Source organism: Scyliorhinus canicula, chromosome 4 (assembly GCF_902713615.1).
Source record: "Scyliorhinus canicula chromosome 4, sScyCan1.1, whole genome shotgun sequence".
Classification (NCBI taxonomy): domain Eukaryota; kingdom Metazoa; phylum Chordata; class Chondrichthyes; order Carcharhiniformes; family Scyliorhinidae; genus Scyliorhinus; species Scyliorhinus canicula.
The window spans coordinates 232,637,530-232,657,494 of NC_052149.1; the positions used below are offsets into that span (position 1 = coordinate 232,637,530).

At 50.2% G+C, this 19,965-nt stretch overlaps 1 protein-coding gene across 1 annotated transcript in view; it reads right to left on the reverse strand.

Annotated features, from left to right (window-relative positions):
• The window catches only part of anxa6 (annexin A6), a 154,058-nt gene that overhangs the window by 16,721 nt on the left and 117,372 nt on the right, over positions 1-19,965 (reverse strand). Inside the window, 5 exon segments of the mRNA XM_038796250.1 lie at positions 516-609; positions 2,250-2,267; positions 6,474-6,527; positions 14,471-14,550; positions 19,000-19,090. Of these exon segments, the coding sequence (XP_038652178.1) occupies positions 516-609; positions 2,250-2,267; positions 6,474-6,527; positions 14,471-14,550; positions 19,000-19,090 (337 nt within the window).

Below are 19,965 nucleotides of genomic sequence, written 5' to 3' on the forward strand. Positions count from 1 at the left end.
GAGGGTTGAAGGAGGTCAGAGTTGGAGGGTTGGAGGAGGTCAGAGTTGGAGGGTTGAAGGAGGTCAGAGTTGGAGGGTTGAAGGAGGTCAGAGTTGGAGGGTTGAAGGAGGTCAGAGTTGGAGGGTTCAAGGAGAGATAAGAAGGGGGAGTGGAAGCGGTAGAGAGTTGAGAAGTGGGAAAACAGAGGGTGTAAAAGAGAGGGAGGCAAACTGTGGCCAGGACACCAAACATTTCAAAGCTCCTTCTTTGTGGCCACGGAATCTTATACGTTCACCCGCGAGGTCGTGAAGGGCCTGAGTTTAAGATCTCATCCCAACGCACAAAACCTCCGACAGTGCAGAATAAATGTCAGCTTGGATTTGTTGCTGAAACCTCGTGAGGGGGATTTGAAACCAGATTCAGTGACGAGAGTGATCTCGCTGAGCCCAGGCCGACACAGCTGAACGGGAGCTTGTGAGAGAATAGAAGGTCAGTGGACAATAGAGTGTCGCCAGCTCATCCTGTGACAGCTCACCTCTTCTGAGATGGCGGTAGCTCCTCATGCACAAGACGCTGATGAACTTTGATTCCATAGAGCCCGAGTCGTCATCGGTTGAACCGCACAGTTCCTGAGAATCAGAAATATTTGGAATAGAATTAGAAAACATTTTCAGCACAGGAACATGCTCTTCGCCCTATTGGCCATGCTGCCGTTTATGCTGTACAGAAGCCTCTTCTTACCCCTCCTTCATCGAACCCCATCAACATCATTCCGATATTCCTTTCTCCCTCATGTCTCTGTCATCTCCAGAAATCCAACAGGATCTGATTCCTGATTAAAAATCAATGGCCGAGCCAGGTTTGTTTTATTGACAGTCTTGGGCCTACAGCAGGCCTCAATTTTTCACCATCCTGACTTGGAAATTTATCGCTGTTCCTTCACTGTCGCTGGGTCAAAATCCTGGAACTCCTTCCCTAACTGCACTGTGGGCGTACCTACACCACATGGACTGCAGCCGTTCAAGGTGGCGGCTCACCCACCACCTTCTCAACGGCGGCGAGGGATGGACAATACAAAAAAGCTGGACTGCCCAACGATGCGCACATCCTGCGAACAAAGAGTTTCCTGGCGAGCCAGTCTGCAGAAGGCAATCGCAAACCACTGCTTTGCCAAACCTAATCATGGCCCAACACAGTGGAGGTCCACCATCGCCAATACCCTCTTAGGGCAGGGGACCTGAAGCAGGAGCAGGAAAAGCCTTCCCCTCCCCTTGAGAAGACAGACAGAGCCTCACTCTAAAATCTCACCTGAGACACAGCACCTCCGACAATGCCGCAATGGCAGTAGGGAAGAAGCTGTTCTTGAGTTGGTTAGTAGGTGACCTCAAACTTTGGTATCTTTTTCCTGAGGGAAGAAGGTGGAAGAGAGTATGTCCGGGGTGCGTGGGGTCCTTAATTATGCTGGCTGCCTTTCTGAGGCAGCTGGAATTATAGATAGAGTTAATGGATGGGAGGCTGGTTTGCGTGATGGACTGGGCTACATTCACGACCTTTTGTAGTTTCCTGCGGTCTTGGGCAGAGCAGGCTCCATAACAAGCTGTGATACAACCAGAAAGAATGCTTTCTATGGTGCATCTGTAGAAGTTGGTGAGGGTCGTAGCTGACATGCCAAATTTCCTTAGTCGTCTGAGAAAGTAGAGTCGTTGGTGGGCTTTCTTAACTGTAGTGTTGGCATGGGGGGACCAGGACAGGCTGTTGGTGATCTGTACACCTAAAAACCTGAAGTTTTGGACCCTTTTTGCTTCATTCCCATTGATGTAGACAGGGGCATGTTCTCCACTACGCTTCCTAAAGTCGATGCATCGTCATCTTTTATTCCCTTTCCTTCCCATGTACTTAATGATCTGTTGAGCTGCTCGCAGAAAGATACTTTTCACTGTAGCTCGGTACACATGACAATAAACTAATCCAATCCAATCCAAGAGGTGAGATTCCCTCGTTCACCATTGCAGATTTCCAACATCCGCCATATTTTGCGTCATTTGTTGTTAAATTCTCTGGAGTCGGCCCTTCCACCCAACACACTTCAACTTATTCAAATGTCGGGAGAAATGCCAGAAAGAGGAACTAATTCTGTCTCGCCGCAGCGGTACCGAGGGGAAAGGGCATCAAAAAACAATATTGTACATTCAAAATATGTCACGCGGCATCAAAAAGCCCATCAGCCAATAAGGAAGTGACACAACAGTGACACTTAACAGAGACTTACCAGATAGTCTGAAATAAGCTGACATGGTTTGCATAGTAAAGGAAAGAAAAGAAAAGTTTTTTTCTCCATCATGTTAACAAGAATTCATACGCCTGGCAACAAGAACATAGAAGTAATTGGACGCCTGAGTCCCAGCTAACAGGATTGGATGATAATGGACACTTACCGCTGCCCTGTGATGGGGCTTTTTTTAAAAATCCCTTTCATGGGCTGGGGCCCTTTCTGAATTGCCCTCAAACTGAGTGGCTCGCTCGGCCATTTCAGGGGGCACTTTAAGAGTCACCCACATTGCTGTGGGTCTGGAGTCACGTGTCGGCCAGACCAGGTAAGGACGGCAGATTTCCTTCCCTAAAGGACATTAGTGAACCAGATGGGTTTCTACGATAATCGACAATGGTTTCATGGTCACCGTTACGGACACTAACTTTGTTGGCGTGTTGGGATCTGAACCCCGGTCCTCACAGCAGCAGCCTGGACTCGTCCAGATGACATTGTACCACTGTCTCCCCTCAGCCAGTTAGCTGCCTTGTGGGCAAATATCGGGACCCGTCCTCCTCCCGATTCCAGTCGCAATTTGATCGAGTAAATGTTTCTCCTGGTGAGCGGGCCAGTAACCAGATAATTGACAAAAGAACCAGATCGCGAGATGAGGAGATTTATTTATCTTTTAAACGCAGAGCATTGCCGCGATCTGTAATGTGCTGCCTGAAAGGGCTGTGGAATCTGGTTCGATAAAATAGTTCAAAAGGGGGATTGGACAAATATTTGCAAAGGAAAATTTTCAGGACCATGTGGGGAGAGAGGCGGTGGACTAACTGGCGAGCTCTTCAGAGTCCGGCACAAACACGATGGACCGAATGGCCTCCTTCTGACCCATTTCATTCTACGATGTGCTCCAGGCACAGTCATCAACACAAGACCATAGAATCATAGAATATACAGTGCAGAAGGAGGCCATTCAGCCCACTGAGTCTGCACGAACCCTTGGAAAGAGCACCCTACCTGAGCCCATACCTCCACCCTATCCCCGTAACCCCACCTAACCTTTTTTGGACACTAAGGGGCTGTTTTATCATGGCCAATCTACCTAACATCGTTGGACTGTGGGAGGAAACCGGAGCACCCGGAGTAAACCCACGCAGACACGGGGAGAACGTACAGACTCCGCACAGACAGTGACCCAAGCTGGGAATTGACCCTGGGATCCTGGCGCTGTGAAGCAACTGTGCTAACCACTGTGCTACCATGCTACCCAGACACAGCCTGAACTAGAGGGTTGCACGGCTGGGCTGTGGGGGGGGGCTGTATTTCGAATAGGGTCCTTTCGAACATCACATGCATGCTGGGAGACGGTACAGAATGACCAACAGAGGAGAAAACAGCTGATAAAGGCAGTGAAGAGGAGATGCAGAAACACATTGGCTGATAGTGAAATCAAAAAATGTTCCAGGGTCGCATTATATGTAAAAAAAAAAGGTTAATTTCTTCAACAACTTTCACAACCTCAAAATGTCCCCATGTTCTTTGCAGCAAATCAAGTCACCGGCGTTTCCTAGGAAACATGGTGGCTAATTTACGCGCAGCAAGATCCCAGCACCAGCGATGTGATGTTGGCCCCAGGACCCCAGGCAGAACGGCCCGTCATTTAAATCGGTGCCTTGGGATTTTCGCATTCAGCTGAGGTTACAGAACAGGGCCCCAGCTCTGATCCCGGTGTGGCAGCTAGATAGCAGCTCTGATCCCGGTGTGGCAGCTAGATAGCAGCTCTGATCCCGGTGTGGCAGCTAGATAGCAGCTCTGATCCCTGTGTGGCAGCTAGATAGCAGCTCTGATCCCTGTGTGGCAGCTAGATAGCAGCTCTGATCCCTGTGTGGCAGCTAGATAGCAGCTCTGATCCCTGTGTGGCAGGCGATGGCAGCTCTGATCCCTGTGTGGCAGCTAGATAGCAGCTCTGATCCCTGTGTGGCAGCTAGATAGCAGCTCTGATCCCTGTGTGGCAGCTAGATAGCAGCTCTGATCCCTGTGTGGCAGCTAGATAGCAGCTCTGATCCCTGTGTGGCAGCTAGATAGCAGCTCTGATCCCTGTGTGGCAGCTAGATAGCAGCTCTGATCCCTGTGTGGCAGCTAGATAGCAGCTCTGATCCCTGTGTGGCAGCTAGATAGCAGCTCTGATCCCTGTGTGGCAGCTAGATAGCAGCTCTGATCCCTGTGTGGCAGCTAGATAGCAGCTCTGATGCCTGTGTGGAACCCCCGCAGTACTGCACTGGTACCGTCAGCCTAGATTCTGTACCTGGAGTGGGACGAGCCAAGAACCTCCAAATAAGGGCAGCATGGTGGCCTAGTGGTTAGCACAGCTGCCTCACGGCGCTGAGGTCCCAGGTTCGATCCCGGCTCTGGGTCACTGTCCGTGTGGAGTTTGCACATTCTCCCCGTGCCTGTGTGGGTTTCACCCCCACACAGCCAAAAATGTGCAGAGTAGGTGGATTGGCCATGCTAAATTGGCCCCTAATTGGAAAAAATAATTGGGTAATCTAAATTTATAAAAAAAAACAAAAAAAAGAACCTCCTAACTCAACCAGTCTAGTGAGTCTATTCCACGGCATTACTTCTCTTTTGGCTTTGTGTATTCAGTTCCGAGGTGGACAGATTTTTCTGTGACCCTGTGTTTGGATAATATGGGGCGCGATTCTCCGCTCCCCACGACGCCTGGGAGAATAGCGGGAGGGCCTCTCGACATTTTTTACGACCCCCCGCTATTGTCCCCCCCCCCCCCCCACGCTCGCCCCGCTCCACAAATCGGCGCTCGCCGTTTTTCATGGCGAACGGTGATTCTCCGAGGCCGATGGGCCGAGTGGCCGGCCGTTTACGACCTTTTCACGACGGCGGCAACCACACCTGGTCGCCACCGCCAGAAGCCCGTTTGGGGCTTATAGGCGCCCGATTGGCACGGCAGTACCACGGCCGTGCTAAGGAGGGCAAAGGCCCGCGATCGGTGCCCACCGATCGTCGGGCCTGCGTCCGTAACGGACGCACTATTTTCCCTCCGCCGCCCCGCAAGATCAAGCCGCCACGTCTTGCGGGGCGGCTGAGGGAAAAGACGGCTCTGCGCATGCGCGGGTTGGAGCTGTCTGCGTGATGACATCATCTGCGCATGCGCGGGTCGGAGCCGTCCAACCTGCGCATGTGCGGCTGACGTCATACAGGCGCCAGCCGCGCGTCATTCTTGGCGTGCGGCCTTGACGACGGTCGTCAAGGCCGTGCGGCCGAGACCCCCGGGGCCCCACTCCTAGCCCCGATGGGGGGGGGGGGGGCGAATCGGGTCCCGGGAGGGGGCGCGGAGGCTGCCGTGGGTGACGGCCTCTTCACGGCAGCCTTCCTGATTCTCCGCCGTTGCGGAGAATTGCGCCCATGGTCTTTTGAGTCAGAGGAGAGGGCAGAGCATGCAAGACAATAGAACTTATCATGGAGTCCCTCTAGTGCAGAAGAAGGCCATTCGGCCCACCGTGTCTGCACCGGCTCTGCGAAAGAGCATACTACCCAGGCCCACTCCCCTACCCTATCCTCGTGGCCCTGCGATCCTTTGGAAACGAAGGGGCAATATAGCATGGCCAATCCGCACATCTTTGGACTGTGGGAGGAAACAGGAGCACCCGGAGGAAACCCACGCAGACACGGAGGAACGTGCAAACTCCACACAGTCACCCAAGGTCGGAATTGAACCCGGGACCCTGGCGCCGTGAGCCATCCGTGCTAACCACTGTGCCACAAGTTAGAGATCTAGTCTAAACACTTTAAAGAAAGGCTTGCATTTATATATTGCCCAACACAACCTCCGGGTACCCCAGAGCACTTCACAGCTCAATCCTTCCTCCAATATTTGAACAACAAAAAAAAAAGTCCGGGAAAATTAGTTACAGAAACCACTTGCCATTTGTTTAAAAATCTCCGATGATTTTTCTCCAGGTTTTGACTGTCCCAGCGTTGGAAGTTTAATTCTGATTTTAAGTAGGCTCCAGGATAATCCTGGAGACTTAGCATCCCTACCCAGCAAGCCTCTGTGCACCAACGACACCTCAGAAAGGCTGGCACATTCCCAAGATACATAGGACAGTCACGGTCTAGGGCCTTCACGTTATGGATGAAATGGGGAATGACTTGTTAATTGAAGAGCGAGTTTCATCTCCCACCCAGCCCCTTGCCCGGGCTCTCAGCTCGGTTCAGTACCTTTGCATCCTCCATGGCACGTGGCAGGTCTGCATCACCTTCCTCTCGGTTCCCCTGTCACAGAAGGACACAAACAACATCGTTCAGTCCGAACAACGGTAAGACAATTTTGACCGCAATAATTCGCCTTCACAAAGCACTTTAACATAACGACAGGCCCCGGGGTGATTAAAAAGTGCGTTTCTTTAAAAAAAAAACCATCGGCACTGAGCCACGGAGGGAACATCAGGAGAGATAACAGAAAGCTTGGCCAAAGAGTTAGGTTTCAAAAGAGCAACGCGAGGTCAGGGAGAGGTTTACCAGACAGAGTTCCAGAGCTTAGGGTCCAGGTGGCTGAAGGCATGGCCACCAGTGGTGGAGAGAGATTGGCATCGAAGAGCGCAGTGACCCCAGAGGTTTTTGCCGGTGTGGAGGGAGTTGCCGGTTACAGAGATGCCGAAATGTCAAGATGGGAGTTGAAACTTTCTTGGTCCAGGAGTCGGTTCAGGTCAACATACACAGAGGGTGATGAATGAAGATGACTTGACGTGGGGTAAGGTACGGTCAGCAGTGTTTTGCAAGAACTCCTGTTTATTAAGGGTCGGAGGTGGGAGGTTGGCCAGGAGGGCACTGGAATAGTCAACCCTGGAGAATAAAGAACAAAAGTCATGGGGCGGGATTCTCTGATCCCGCGGCGGGTTGGAGAATCGCCCGGGGGGGGGGGGGGGGGGGGGGGGGGGGGATGAACTCCCGCGACGCCGCTTCAACGCCAGGCCGCTGATTCTCCGGCCGCTGGTTGGTGCGGCGCTAGTCGGGGGGCCACGCTCAACACGGTCCCACCCCCCCCGCCGATTCTCCGCGCTCGACGGGCCTAGTGCCCGCCGAGTTTGGCCGAGTCCTGCTGCCATCGTTCGCGCGTGTCTAACTCGGTGGGACCTCGGCTTACTGGCTGCGGGGGCCGTCCTGGTGGGGTGGGGGCGGGGGAGATCTGACTCCGGGGGGGGGGGGGGCCCTCCACGGTGGCCAGGCCCGCGATCGGGGCCAACTGATTGGCGGACGGACTAATTCTGTGGGGGGGGGCCTATGTTCCTCTGCGCCGGGCCCCCTGTACGGCTCTGCCATGTTGCCTGGTCGGCTCGGAGACAGCAACCCACGCGCATGCGCGGACCCTCGCCGGCCGTGCTGGCGCCCGTATCCGCAGCTGGAGCTGTGTGAAGGGCTCCTGTGCTGTGCTGGCCCCTGTGCGGTGCAGGATCACTACTCCCAGCGGCCAGATGACGCCGTCGTAAAATGCTCCGGCGTTTATGACGGGGTCAACACTTAGCCCCAGGATCAGAGAATCCTGCCCAAGGTTTTTGGTATCAGATCAGCAGAGACAGGGGGCGAAGGTAGACAAAGTTACCGAAATGGAAATACTCCTGATGAAGGAAATGGCAATTTTAAGATATTAATGGGAACTGATATAGGCCATAGAATCATAGAATTCACAGTGCAGAAGGAGGCCATTCGGCCCATCGAGTCTGCACCGGCTCCTGGAAAGAGCACCCTACCCAAGCCCACACCTCCACTCTATCCCGTAACCCAATAACCCCACCTAACCTTTTTGGACACTAAGGGGGAATTTATCATGGCCAATCCACCCAACCTGCACATCCTTGGACTGTGGGAGGAAACCGGAGCACCCGAAGGAAACCCACGCAGACACGGGGAGAACGTGCAGACTCCGCTCAGACAGTGACCCGGCGGGGAATCGAACCTGGGACCCTGGAGCTGGGAAGCAACGCTGCTAACCACTGTGATACCGTGCCGCTCCTCCCGGTGTGGTATTGTGTGAAGCAAATAATGGCATGATGGGAAAACTAGTCAAGTCTTCTTGGTACAATTGAATTTAACCTAAGACACAGATTCAGAATACATATAGACAGCATGTCCTGAGAACTGGGTAACTCTGAGAGTCTAGCTAAGGCTTGAACTTAGAAGCAGTCTCAATACATAACAAGCTGAACAACTATCTCTTCCTGTTCCTAAACAAATTCTTCCCTTTCTTAAAACAAAGACAAGATAATGATATGAAACTCCAGTCCCCTAAAGGTCAGTTAGGTGACGCCAGTGTAACGATTATCACTTATGTTTTACTTTCGATCAAATTCCTGACCAAGTTGTATTCATGTTATCTTGATCCTATAATGTATAAGAATCGCCTTCTTTTTCTGTAATATCGCAGACTTGGGACGGACTCAGCAGTTTGTACTGACTGCCTTCCGACTTCAAAAGTCTCAGCCATTACTGCTAGCAGTCAGTTCTAATTCGGAAATAAAGTTCAGTTTTGCTTACCTAATGAATCATGTTTGTATTTCTCTATCACAGTCAAGACGCGGGGAAAATATAAAATACAACATCGGGGTCGATGGAGAGAAACTATTTGTACTCATGGAGAGTCCCGGGTTACGAGACAGAAGCTAAATATTGGAGCCAGGTCTGTCAGGGATGAAGTTAGGAAACATTTCTATGCACAAAGGCTGGTAGACGTTTGAGATTCTCATCCAAAAATTAAAATTGGCGCTGGGTCAATGGTAAATCTAAGATTGGGTAGAAATGGCCGGTTCTTCCTCCGGAGTTGTAGAAAACAGGTCAGGTGATTAATCAGGAGGCAAATGCATCTCCTCTTTCCCGAGGCTAGGGGTGGATTGGGCACCTGGCAAAACTCCCCTTTACCAAGGGCAGCACTGGACCCAACTCCCAGCAAAACCTCCCTTTCCCAAGGGCAGCACTGGACCCAACTCCCAGCAAGATTCCACTTTTCCCTAGGGCTGTCCTGGATCCAGTAAAACCTCCCTTTTCCCAAGGGCAGCACTGAATCCGGTTCCCTGTAAAACTTCCCTTTTCCCGAGGGCAGGACTGGATCTGACAAAACTCCCCCTTCACTAGGACAGCACTGGATTCTGTTCCTGGCAAAACTCCCCTTTCCAAGGGCAGCACTGGATCCAGTTCCCTGGCAAATGGTTGAGATCTACACCGTCAAGTAGCCACTGTCCCAATATTTGTTGTCTGGCACCACACAATGAAAATGGGACAATTAAGCAAAGGTCCAGGGAGTGACCATGTGTTTGGAACTGTACCTCGGTGCGAAATAGTAAAACACATCCAATGAAATGTTGACCTTCAGCTGAACTGGGCTGGAAGACAAGGGGTGAGCACAATGCTCCGGGTGTAGAAAGTTCCAGTGAGATCCCATCTGGAAAATCTGAGCTCCACAGCTCAGGAAAGGGAACTGACCCTGGAAGCTGAGAATGATCCAGAGTCTAAAGTGAGTCAATTAAAAAGACAGGGGTCCCAGACTATACCTGGATGCCCTTGAATATAGAGCGCCAAATAATGAGCCAATAGAGGTGCTCAAGATCATTTTGGAAACCGGGAACTTTGCACCTAAAAAACTGAATATTTCAAACCCGAGATTGATAAGAGTTTGTTCGGAAGAGCTATTAAAGAGTTATTGAGGAACCAAGGTCGATAGATGGAGATAGGATAGAGGCCACAATCCAGCTGGTAGCCATGATGTGGAGATGCCGGCATCGCCACATCACAATCCAGCTGAACAGTGGGACAGGCTGAAGGGGCTGAATGGCCTCCTCCTGCTACGAGATCCGTTCCTGTGAATCAGCACCTCTGCGGGGACGAGTGAGGAGTATTGGAAGCGACAGAGTAATACAGCTGAGCCATTTTTAGTGCTGATAAAATAAACCTGGGGGAGCCGAGAAGCGACAGTTCCTATTTGAGGTGTTTCTCGTGTCGGGTTTTGAGATAATCCAATGCAATTCAGTCGAACATCAGTCGCTGTTCTTCACAGGTCAAAGGGCGAGAACCTCGGTCCCCCCCCAATCTGCCCTCCCTGTTGCAATCAAACCATTCGCAATTACAGAATGCCTTCCGTGCCTTCAACGCCTCCCAAATCTGGGGCTGGTTTAGCACACTGGGCTAAATCGCTGGCTTTGAAAGCAGACCGAGGCAGGCCAGCAGTTCGATCCCCGTACCAGCCCCCCCGAACAGGCGCCGGAATGTGGCGACTAGGGGCTTTTCACAGTAACTTCATTTGAAGCCTACTCGTGACAATAAGCCATTTTCATTTCAAATGCTTCCGCGGCCAATCAGGTACTGATTCCATCCTCCACTTCAAGCAAACAAATTGTTCAAAAACCGCACGCGATTTAGAGAAAACAGACCTTTGATCTCCCTCACTGTGGCAGCGTTCCGGAATGTCCAATCCAGGAGAGGTGGCAGCTCCCCCCCCCCGCCCCCCCCCCCCCCCCCCCCCGGCCACGGCTCAGGGCTCCATTCACTGACCAATCAGGCCCGGGCACTCGCAACTGTGGACATGTTTTAGAGTGCGCCACTGACATCTAGTGGCCTGAACCCAAGATTGCAATTGGTCGACTTCTCAGGTGCAATGGGGCCCTTTGGATACTCTGCGTATTCCTGGTGTGGAGATGCCGGCGATGGACTGGGGTGGGCACAGTAAGAGGTCCGACAACACCAGGTTAAAGTCCAACAGGTTGTTTGGAATGATTAGCTTTCAGAGCACTGCTCCTTCCTCGGGTGAGTACCCATCAGCGTATTCCAACATTGAAAGAGCCCATTCCGTTTGCCTGGTTTCCCTCATCCGCCAATTTTAATCCCACTCTCCGGCTTTCTTCCTCCACGTGCCCTCAAATAAAGCACCGTGGATAGAAGTTAAAGCTTCCCCTAGCCTGGGGAATGGTATAAAAAATAGAAAATCATTTACGGGTCCCACCCACGATTTCTGACCTTCAAAACGTTCCTGCGGAATGCTTGTCGGCTGAAGATGTAATTGAGGTCTCGAAGGAAAATGATCCACTGACTCAGGGTCGGAAACATCTAAATGGAAGGAACACAGGTAGGAGAGACGGCCATTCTGCCCTTCGAGACAGGAGATGGCCATTCAGCCCCTCGAGCCTCCTCTGCTGTGCAATATGTCCATTGTTGGCCTCAGTTCTAATTCCAGCTAACTGCCAACATTCCTGGTCCCTTCACCGTGTTGTTAGAAACGTTCTCCTGATCCCAAGATATAAAATTACTAATTCATAGAATTTATCATGCAAAAGGAGGCCATTCGGCCCATCAAGTCTACACCGGCCCTTGGAAAGAGCACCCTAATTAAGCCCACACCTCCACCTTATCTCCATAACCCAGTAACCCCACCTAACGTTTTTGGACACAAAGACCAATTTAGCATGACCAATCCACCTAACCTGGCTTGGGTCACTGTCTGCATGTTCTCCCCGTGTCTGCGTGGGTTTCCTCCAGGTTCCTCCCACAAGTCCCGAAAGACGTGCTGTTAGATGGATTGGACATTCTGAATTCTCCCTCTGTCTACCCGGACAGGCGCCGGAATGTGGCGACTAGGGGAGTCTCACAGTAACCTCATTGCAATGTTAATGTAAGCCTACTTGTGACAATGAAGATTATTAAATCTTTGGACTGTGGGAGGAAACCAGAGCACCCGGAGGACATGCGGGCAGCACGTTAACACAAGTGGATAGCACTGTGGCTTCACAGCGCCAGGGTCCCAGGTTCGATTCCCCGCTGGATCACTGTCTGTGCGGAGTCTGCACGTTCTGCCCGTGTCTGCGTGGGTTTCGTCTCACAGTCCAAATACATGCAGGTTAGGTGGATTGGCCATGCTAAATTGCCCTTAGTGTCCAAAAAGGTTAGGAGGAGTTACTGGGTTCCAGGGATAGGGTGGAAGTGAGGGCTTAAGTGGGTCGGTGCAGACTCGATGGGCCGAATGGCCTCCTTCTGCACTCAATGTTCTGTGTTCTATGAAACCCACGCAGACACGGGGAGAATGTGCAGACTCCGCACAGACAGTCACCCAAGCTGGGGATCGAACCCGGGACCCTGGAGCTGTGAAGCAACAGAGCTACCCACTGTGCTACCCTGCCGCCGGTGCTATAGTATCTGCTGCTTCTGTGGGAGAGAGTTCCACACTTGGACCATACTTTGTATGGAGAAGGGTTTGCGAACTTCTCTCATGGATGGTCTGGCTCGGATTTTATGTGCCCCTTTGTCCTGGACACCCCCAGCAGCAGAAAACGCTTCTCCGGGTCTACCTTCAAAATCCCTAAATCTTCCATCTAGAGATGCCTTAATCGTTTGCATTCTGGGGAATACTGGTTTACATATTCTGTCCTCATGATTTAACCCTAACGAGCTGAAGGCATAGAAAGTATTCTGTCACTGCAAATTCTGCCTTCGCGAAAAGGGGAGGCCAGATTGGGGAGACAGTGAATCTAATCTTCAATTTGTGAAGGTCATCGAGTTCAACTGAATTAAGGGTTAGATCATAGCAAAGCCCACACAAGAAACAGCTAAATGGGAACTGAGGTGTCTCAGTTCCCGTGAAACTTACTTTCATTGCTAAAAATGGCTTAAATCTGTTACTTTTTCACTTCCAATATCCTTCCGAGGTGCTAATTCACAGGAAGGAATCTTGTTATGGGAGAGGACGGGAGATCCTATTCTGCTGTTCAATTAGTTCATTTTTAAAAAAATATAAATTTAGAGTACCCAATTCATGTTCAATTAGTTCATGGCTGACCCGTATCTTAACTCCATCTACCTGCCTTTATTCCTTATCCATGCCCAATGAAATCTTATAGAATTTATCATAGAATTTACAGTGCAGAAGGAGGCCATTCGGCCCATCGAGTCTGCACCAGCTCCTGGAAAGAGCACCCTACCCAAGGTCAACACGTCCACCCTATCCCCATAACCCAGTAACCCCACCCAACACCAAGGGCAATTTTGGACACTAAGGGCAATTTATCATGGCCAATCCACCTACCCTGCACATCTTTGGACTGTGGCAGGAAACCGGAGCACCTGGAGGAAACCCACGCATGCACGGGGGAGGAAGTGCAGACTCCGCACAGACAGTGACCCAAGCCGGAATCGAACCTGGGACCCTGGAGCTGTGAAGCAGTTGTGCTATCCACAATGCTACCATACTGCCCTTATCAAACTCATCTGCTAATGGTCTGGTGAATCTATGTCACACTCTGAAAGATCGGTTTATCCTTTCAATGGTGTGGCGCCCTGAACTGTGCACCGTACCCAAGATCAACACAAAAGCAAAATCCTGCCCGTGCTGGATATTTGAAACAGGAAATACTGAACGATGCCCAGCAGGTCTGTCAGCTTCCGTGGAGATCGAAACCAGAGTTTGTGGTTTCTGGCCGATAACCCTTCGGAAGAAGTGGCAAAGGTTGGAAGTGTCACCAGGTTTGAGCTGGCGAAAGTGGGGAGGGCGGAAGAAGGATAAAAAAAAGGGGAAAATCTGTGACGGGGTGAAGACGGGAGAGATTAAATAACAGAGCCAAAGGGAACTGCGATGAGGAGAAAACAAACAAAAGATGTTTTTACAGCTGCCAGCCAAAAATGGGGCTGTGAAAAGAAGGGGCAGAGCAAAACGAAAACCAGCAAATATAACGGGAAGAGAATGGGGCAGTGGTTATGATCTAACATAGTTGACAATGTTGAGTCCATAAGGGTGTAACGTGCCAGTTTGAACAATGAGGTGCTGTTCCTGGAGCTTGTGTTGGCTTCTCTGGGTCATCCCAGCAGGCCGAGGAAATGGAGGTCAGAGTGAAAGCAAGATGTAGATTTAAAATGGCCGGTAACCGGAGGTTCAGGGTCAAGCTCGCAGACTGAAGGGATGTGTTCTGCAAAGCAGTCACCCAATCTGTGCATGGTTCCCCCGCCCAACAAAGAAAGAACTGCAGCAGTGCTCCAGATGTGGTCTAACCAGGGTTTCGTATCTCTGCAGCCAATCAGCTTCTCCTTTACATATTAGCCCGTGAGGCGTAATTTCCGTAGAAAAAGGATCCCAGAATTTAGGGTAAGGGAAGGGAAAATAAGGAAGCTGGGTTGAGGCAGCGAACAATGTAAATCCAAGCTCAAAGATATCAACGTTTTGTCTGAAATGCTGGTTGAGTTTGTACCTGAATCAGTGAGATCAGAAGCCTCTTAAAGTGACCGGATGTATCTGAGCTTAGGCTATCCTCCAAACTCTTGTGATAGGCTGTGGAGGAAAGGAAGGCGGCATTAACAAGGCAAAACGACAGCTACCAATAATAAGACTGAGCTGTGTGGAGTGCACTATGGCCCGTGGGTCAGAAGGTCATGGATTCACGATACCCCCCCCCTCCCCAGATACATGAGCACATAATCCAGACTGAAACGACCAACGTAGTGCTGACTGTCAGATGGGCCAATTTGAAGTAGAGTCAATAAACCGTGGCCTGGTCAGCCTTTGTGTATTTGTGAACTATCCCAGATTGGATAAAGAGCTGGCCTGAGGTTCTCCCAGTGTTGTGACCAATATTTATCACTCAGTTGTCATCACATAAACAGATTAATCCTGTTATTCATCTCACTTCCTCTGTAGGGGTTCCAGAATTCACTGTGTTCCCCGTCTCTAGTCACATCAGGTCCTGAACATCCATCACCCTGCTCTCACTCACAAAATTCCCTCTGTGGCCTCATCCCTCCTTAACTAGAAACATAGGTGGCATTAGGAAAGAGATTCTGCATGGAGGGCACGAGGAGCTAGCGTGCAGAAATTGTTATATCTTCTATTTTGTTGTAATGCTATGAAAAATCCTGGGTTCAAATACATGCAGACAGTATGTCTGCTAAAGATGTGATTAAGGAGTCATAAAGGAGAGGTAATCATTGATTTTAACCATTTACTTGTTTACAGAGAGCTGACTAATGGTGTTCCAACTAATTGTATAATTTGGGAGTAGACAGGGTCTAATTAGTGGGGGCAAGGGATCAAATTTGGGCAGATGTGGCAATTAATCACAAGGCAACAGAGAAGGTACAGATATGGGAAATGAAACAGACCAATAGGAAGGGACAGAGAGCACAAATATCAGAGTAAATCAGCTGTCAAGGCTAGCAATGACAAAAATAATAAAACAGTAATAATAAAACAAGTGTCTGTATCTGAGTGCACATATCATTCACAATGGGCGTGAGCCAATGGCCATGCTGCACCCAGAAAGCAGCTCGCCATGACGCAACGAGGCTAACGGAATCTGGGAGCCCTCGCTGCCAGGATCTACCCGGAGTGCAAGGTCCAACACGACCTCGCGAAGCGTTGCAATGTAAACCCCACCCACAATAGGCGGGATCACATTTTGGCAAATCTGCATGTTAGAGCGAGACAGTTACTCTAACGTGCAGATTCCGGAGGCTTTGGAATTCATTCCCTTCGCCTCGGGCGAGCGCCGTTCAGCACTGGTCCCCCACAATCGTGGACCAGACAGAACGGCATTCGTGGGGGGTCTCCCATGGTATCCACAGCTGCGTGCCCTATGGGCAGGGTGGTGCCCTGGTGTTGCTGACGCCACCTGGGCAGCCTGGTAGTGCCAGCCTGGCACCCTGGCAGTGCTCCCTTGGTGTCAGCATGGCACTGCCACAGTGCGCAGGTGGCATGGCCAGGGTGTCACGCTAGAATTTTTTGCACATGCGTGAAGGGGTGGGTGGTACCCTGCGTGGGTGTTATGGGGAAGGGCTGGAGGCAGGCCCAGGACCGTCTCATATTCGGTTCAGGTTAGTGGTGGCCGGGGATTGCTTCGAGAGCCCCAGAGATCAGGCCACCTGACCTCTCGCTACACTGGGGAGTTCCAGCGAGCAGAGCTGACCAGCGAACAACAGGGCTGTGCATGGCCTCAGCGTCCTTTCCCCGTTCAGCCCCTTCATACAACTGCGAGAGCCGGGAAACAGGCGGCTAAACCCCCTCGCTATGGGACTTTGTTCCCATTTGGGTGAATAGAGCCCAATAAAAATGAACTGAGAGTGAAAAAGAAATGAGATCTGATAGTCATTCCAGAGAGATGGCTACAGGGTGACAGAGATTGGGACCTGAATATTGAAGAAAGTGTGACATTTAGGTGGAGGGGTGGCTCTTTTCATTAATGACAGCGTTAGCACATCAAGGGATGACCCAAGTTGAGGAAACCGGGATAGAGAAACAGTTTGGGTGGAGATGAGAAATTATAAAGGCAAGTAGTCACTTGTGGGAGTGGTACATGGGCCCTTAACTGTAGCTACATGGTAGGAACGGCAATGTCTTTCCAAGTTAGGAAGGCGAGTGACTTGGAGGGGAATTTGCAGGTGGTGGTGTTCCCAAATGTCTGCTACCCTTGTCCTTCTAGTGGTTGTGGGTTTGGAAGTTGCTGACTAAGGAGCCTTGGTGAGTTACTGCAGTGCATCTTGTAGATGGTACACACGGCTGCCACTGTATGTTGGTGGTGGAGGATGTGATTGTTTGTGGAAGGAGGAGCAATCAAGGTGGGCTGCTTTGTCCTGAATGGTGTTGAGCTTCTGAAATTTTATTGGAGCTTTGAAGCAAATGGAGAATATTCTATCACACTCCTGACTTGTGCTTTGTTAATGGTGGGCAGGCTTTAGGTGAGTTACTCGCCACAGGATTCTTAGCCTTTGATCTGCACTTGTCGCCACAGTATTTATATGGCTAGCCCACTCAGTTTCTGATCAATAGATGTTAATAGTGAGGGATTCAATGTTAGTAATGCCACTGAATGTCAAAGGGCGGTGGTTAGAGCTCTCTTATAGGAGATGGTCAGTGCCTGGCACTTGTGTGATGTGAATGTAACTTGCCACTTGTCAGCCCAAGCCTGGATATTGCCCAGGACCTGTTGCAGTTGGACAGTACCTGAGGAGTCACGAATGGGGCTGAACATTGTACAATCAGCAGTGAACATCCCCACATTTGACTTTGGACATGTGAGAGCAATGTTCACTCTCCATTGCGGACGTGTCCAAAGTATCTGCACCACCGCACTCTGCCCTCAACACGGCTGTGGTGGGGGAAGAGATGCTCGCACACCTCCTTGTGGAATGTGCCTTTGCAAAAATGATCTAGAGAAAGATGCAGTGGTATTTGTTGAGGTTCAACCCGAGCAGCCTCTGTGACGCAGGACTCTGTTCTCTACGGGCTGTTCCCAGGAACACACACGGAGACAAACACCAACTGTTGCTGGAAGACCATCAGCTCTTTGATCTGCCCGAAACCAGGGCAAAGAATTCTCCTCGACCAAGTGTTGCAGACTGGCACATTGCAAGGTTCCAAGGTCCAGCATTACGTGTTGAGGGACGCGCTCAAGGTGCAATGTGTGACATTATACAAATGTACAGCATGTGAAGAGTTAATGTTATGTTAAGCCTAGCCACTAGAGGGAGCCAAGGGATAGTAGTATAAATAACACTGGCTCTTGGGGAGGAGATTAGGTTTGGAGCTGAAGAAGATAAGATTCATAGTGTATTGCAGAGTTCGTTAAGATATAATAGTTATAGTTAGTAGATAGAAATAGTGTTAGTGAGAGTAGTTTAATTCTTACCTGTATGTTTGCTATTCAGGATAAGTTCGAACTCAAATTTAGTAGTGTTAATAAAATTAGTTTAGTTCTTCAAAAGAGCTTTGTGTACCTTTCTGATCATTACGCCTCCCACCATGGAAACCCCTCACAAGTATCACCACAAAATGGGGAAAGGCCACTGTGTAAGGCCCTTCAGTCAATGTACCAGCCAGAGGAGCTGGTGAACGACTCAGACTGTGGGCGGCAGGTGGCGCAGTGGTTAGCACTGCTGCATCACTGGGCTGAGGTCCCAGGTTCAATCCCGGCTCTGGGTCACTGTCCGTGTGGAGTTTGCGCATTCTCCCCGTGCCTGCGTGGGTTTCACCCCCCCTCCCCCCCCCCACAACCCAAAGCTGTGCAGGGTAGGTGGATTGGCCACGCTAAATTGCCCCTTAATTGGAAAAAAAATTGGCACTTTAAATTTATTTTAAAAAATACACGTGGACTGTGTGCTTAATTCCAACTGTATATAACTGTAGTGAAGCAACACCGAGTAAAACATGACTGACGGATATATTTTGATAAGAATTATACTCTCTGTAATGAAAATATTGAAATGTTTGTGATGTTCTTGTTCCTGAGTTGAAGCACCTCAAGAGAGTGCATCCTGATCTCGAGGAAATGTGAATACCATCGCACTTCCCTGTTATCACAATTTGAAAGGTTTGGTAATGTCTCTTTTAATTTGATAAATAAATTATATATTTTCGAAGAAAAATTTGCTTCAAAGCAAATTGGCTGTGGGTGAAAGGCAAAAGGGGGAAGTGAGCCTAGATACTTCCTATCTGGTATCGGTGGGTCGGTGCAGACTCAATGGGCCAAATGGCCTCCTTCTGCACAGGAGGGATTCTATGATTCTATGAAATGCAAATCTCCTTCTTCTCTGTAGCTGAGATTTGCGCTTCCTAATAATGTAGTCCATTAACTTTTGGATAAAATAGTCCTGCGACTTCCCTCTTTATGGAGTTCCTCATTCTCAGTGCAAAAAGCACGATTATATAAAACGGTGACAAAACAATAGCAAATCTCCGACAGTTTCCCCGCTGACAGGTGAAGGACCAACCTTGTGCACAGTTCCTCACCTTCTTTATAAGCTTCATTGATGCCCCTTATCTCCTCGTTTGTCCTTGTGGTCAGGATTTCTATCAGGGCCCGTTCATCAGTGCCAACACCCTGCAGAGGGCAAGAATAGAAGATTGGGAGAATTCAACGATCAAAGGTCTACCGACATGGGCATTGAATATACGCAACGCCTGACCATTTACAGCTCACAGAGACAACTCCTAAATTAAGAAACAGAATTGCTGATAGCACGATAGCATTAACATAACCCCACCCACTGGCTGTGCCTCGGGGGGGGGGGGGGGGGGGGGGGGGGGGGAGGCAGAGTCAGAATCTGTGATGTACGAGGGATTTGGTAAGAATCCCCCAATCACAGGAGGAATCTCCCCCCCCAGGAGATGTTCTTCTCAAAGCAGAAAAGGTTCAGGGCAGATTTCACAGAGGCCTCCCACAGAGGCTAGGGCAGCACGGTAGCATTGTGGATAGCACAATCGCTTAACAGCTCCAGGGTCCCAGCTTCGATTCCCGGCTTGGGTCACTGTCTGTGCGGAGTCTGCACATCCTCCCCGTGTGTGAGTGGGTTTCCTCCGGGTGCTCCGGTTTCCTCCCACAGTCTAAAGATGTGCAGGTTAGATGGATTGGCCATGATAAATTGCCCTTAGTGTTGGGTGGGGTTGCTGGGTTATGGGGATAGGGTGGAGGTGTTAACCTTGGGTAGGGTGCTCTTTCCAGGAGCCGGTGCAGACTCGATGGGCCGGGTGGCCTCCTTCTGCACTGTAAATTCTATGAAAATAACGAGGGGTTTGGGTAGAATCATCGAGTAGAAATGGTTTGAACTGGTGGCAGGGTCACTGACTTAACAGTGTTTTTACGACAATTGACAACGGTTTCTTGGTCATCATTAGACTATTAATTCCAGATTTTTATTGAATTCAACTGCCCAGGTGGGATGTGAATCCGGGTCCCCAGAGCTTTATCCTTGGTCT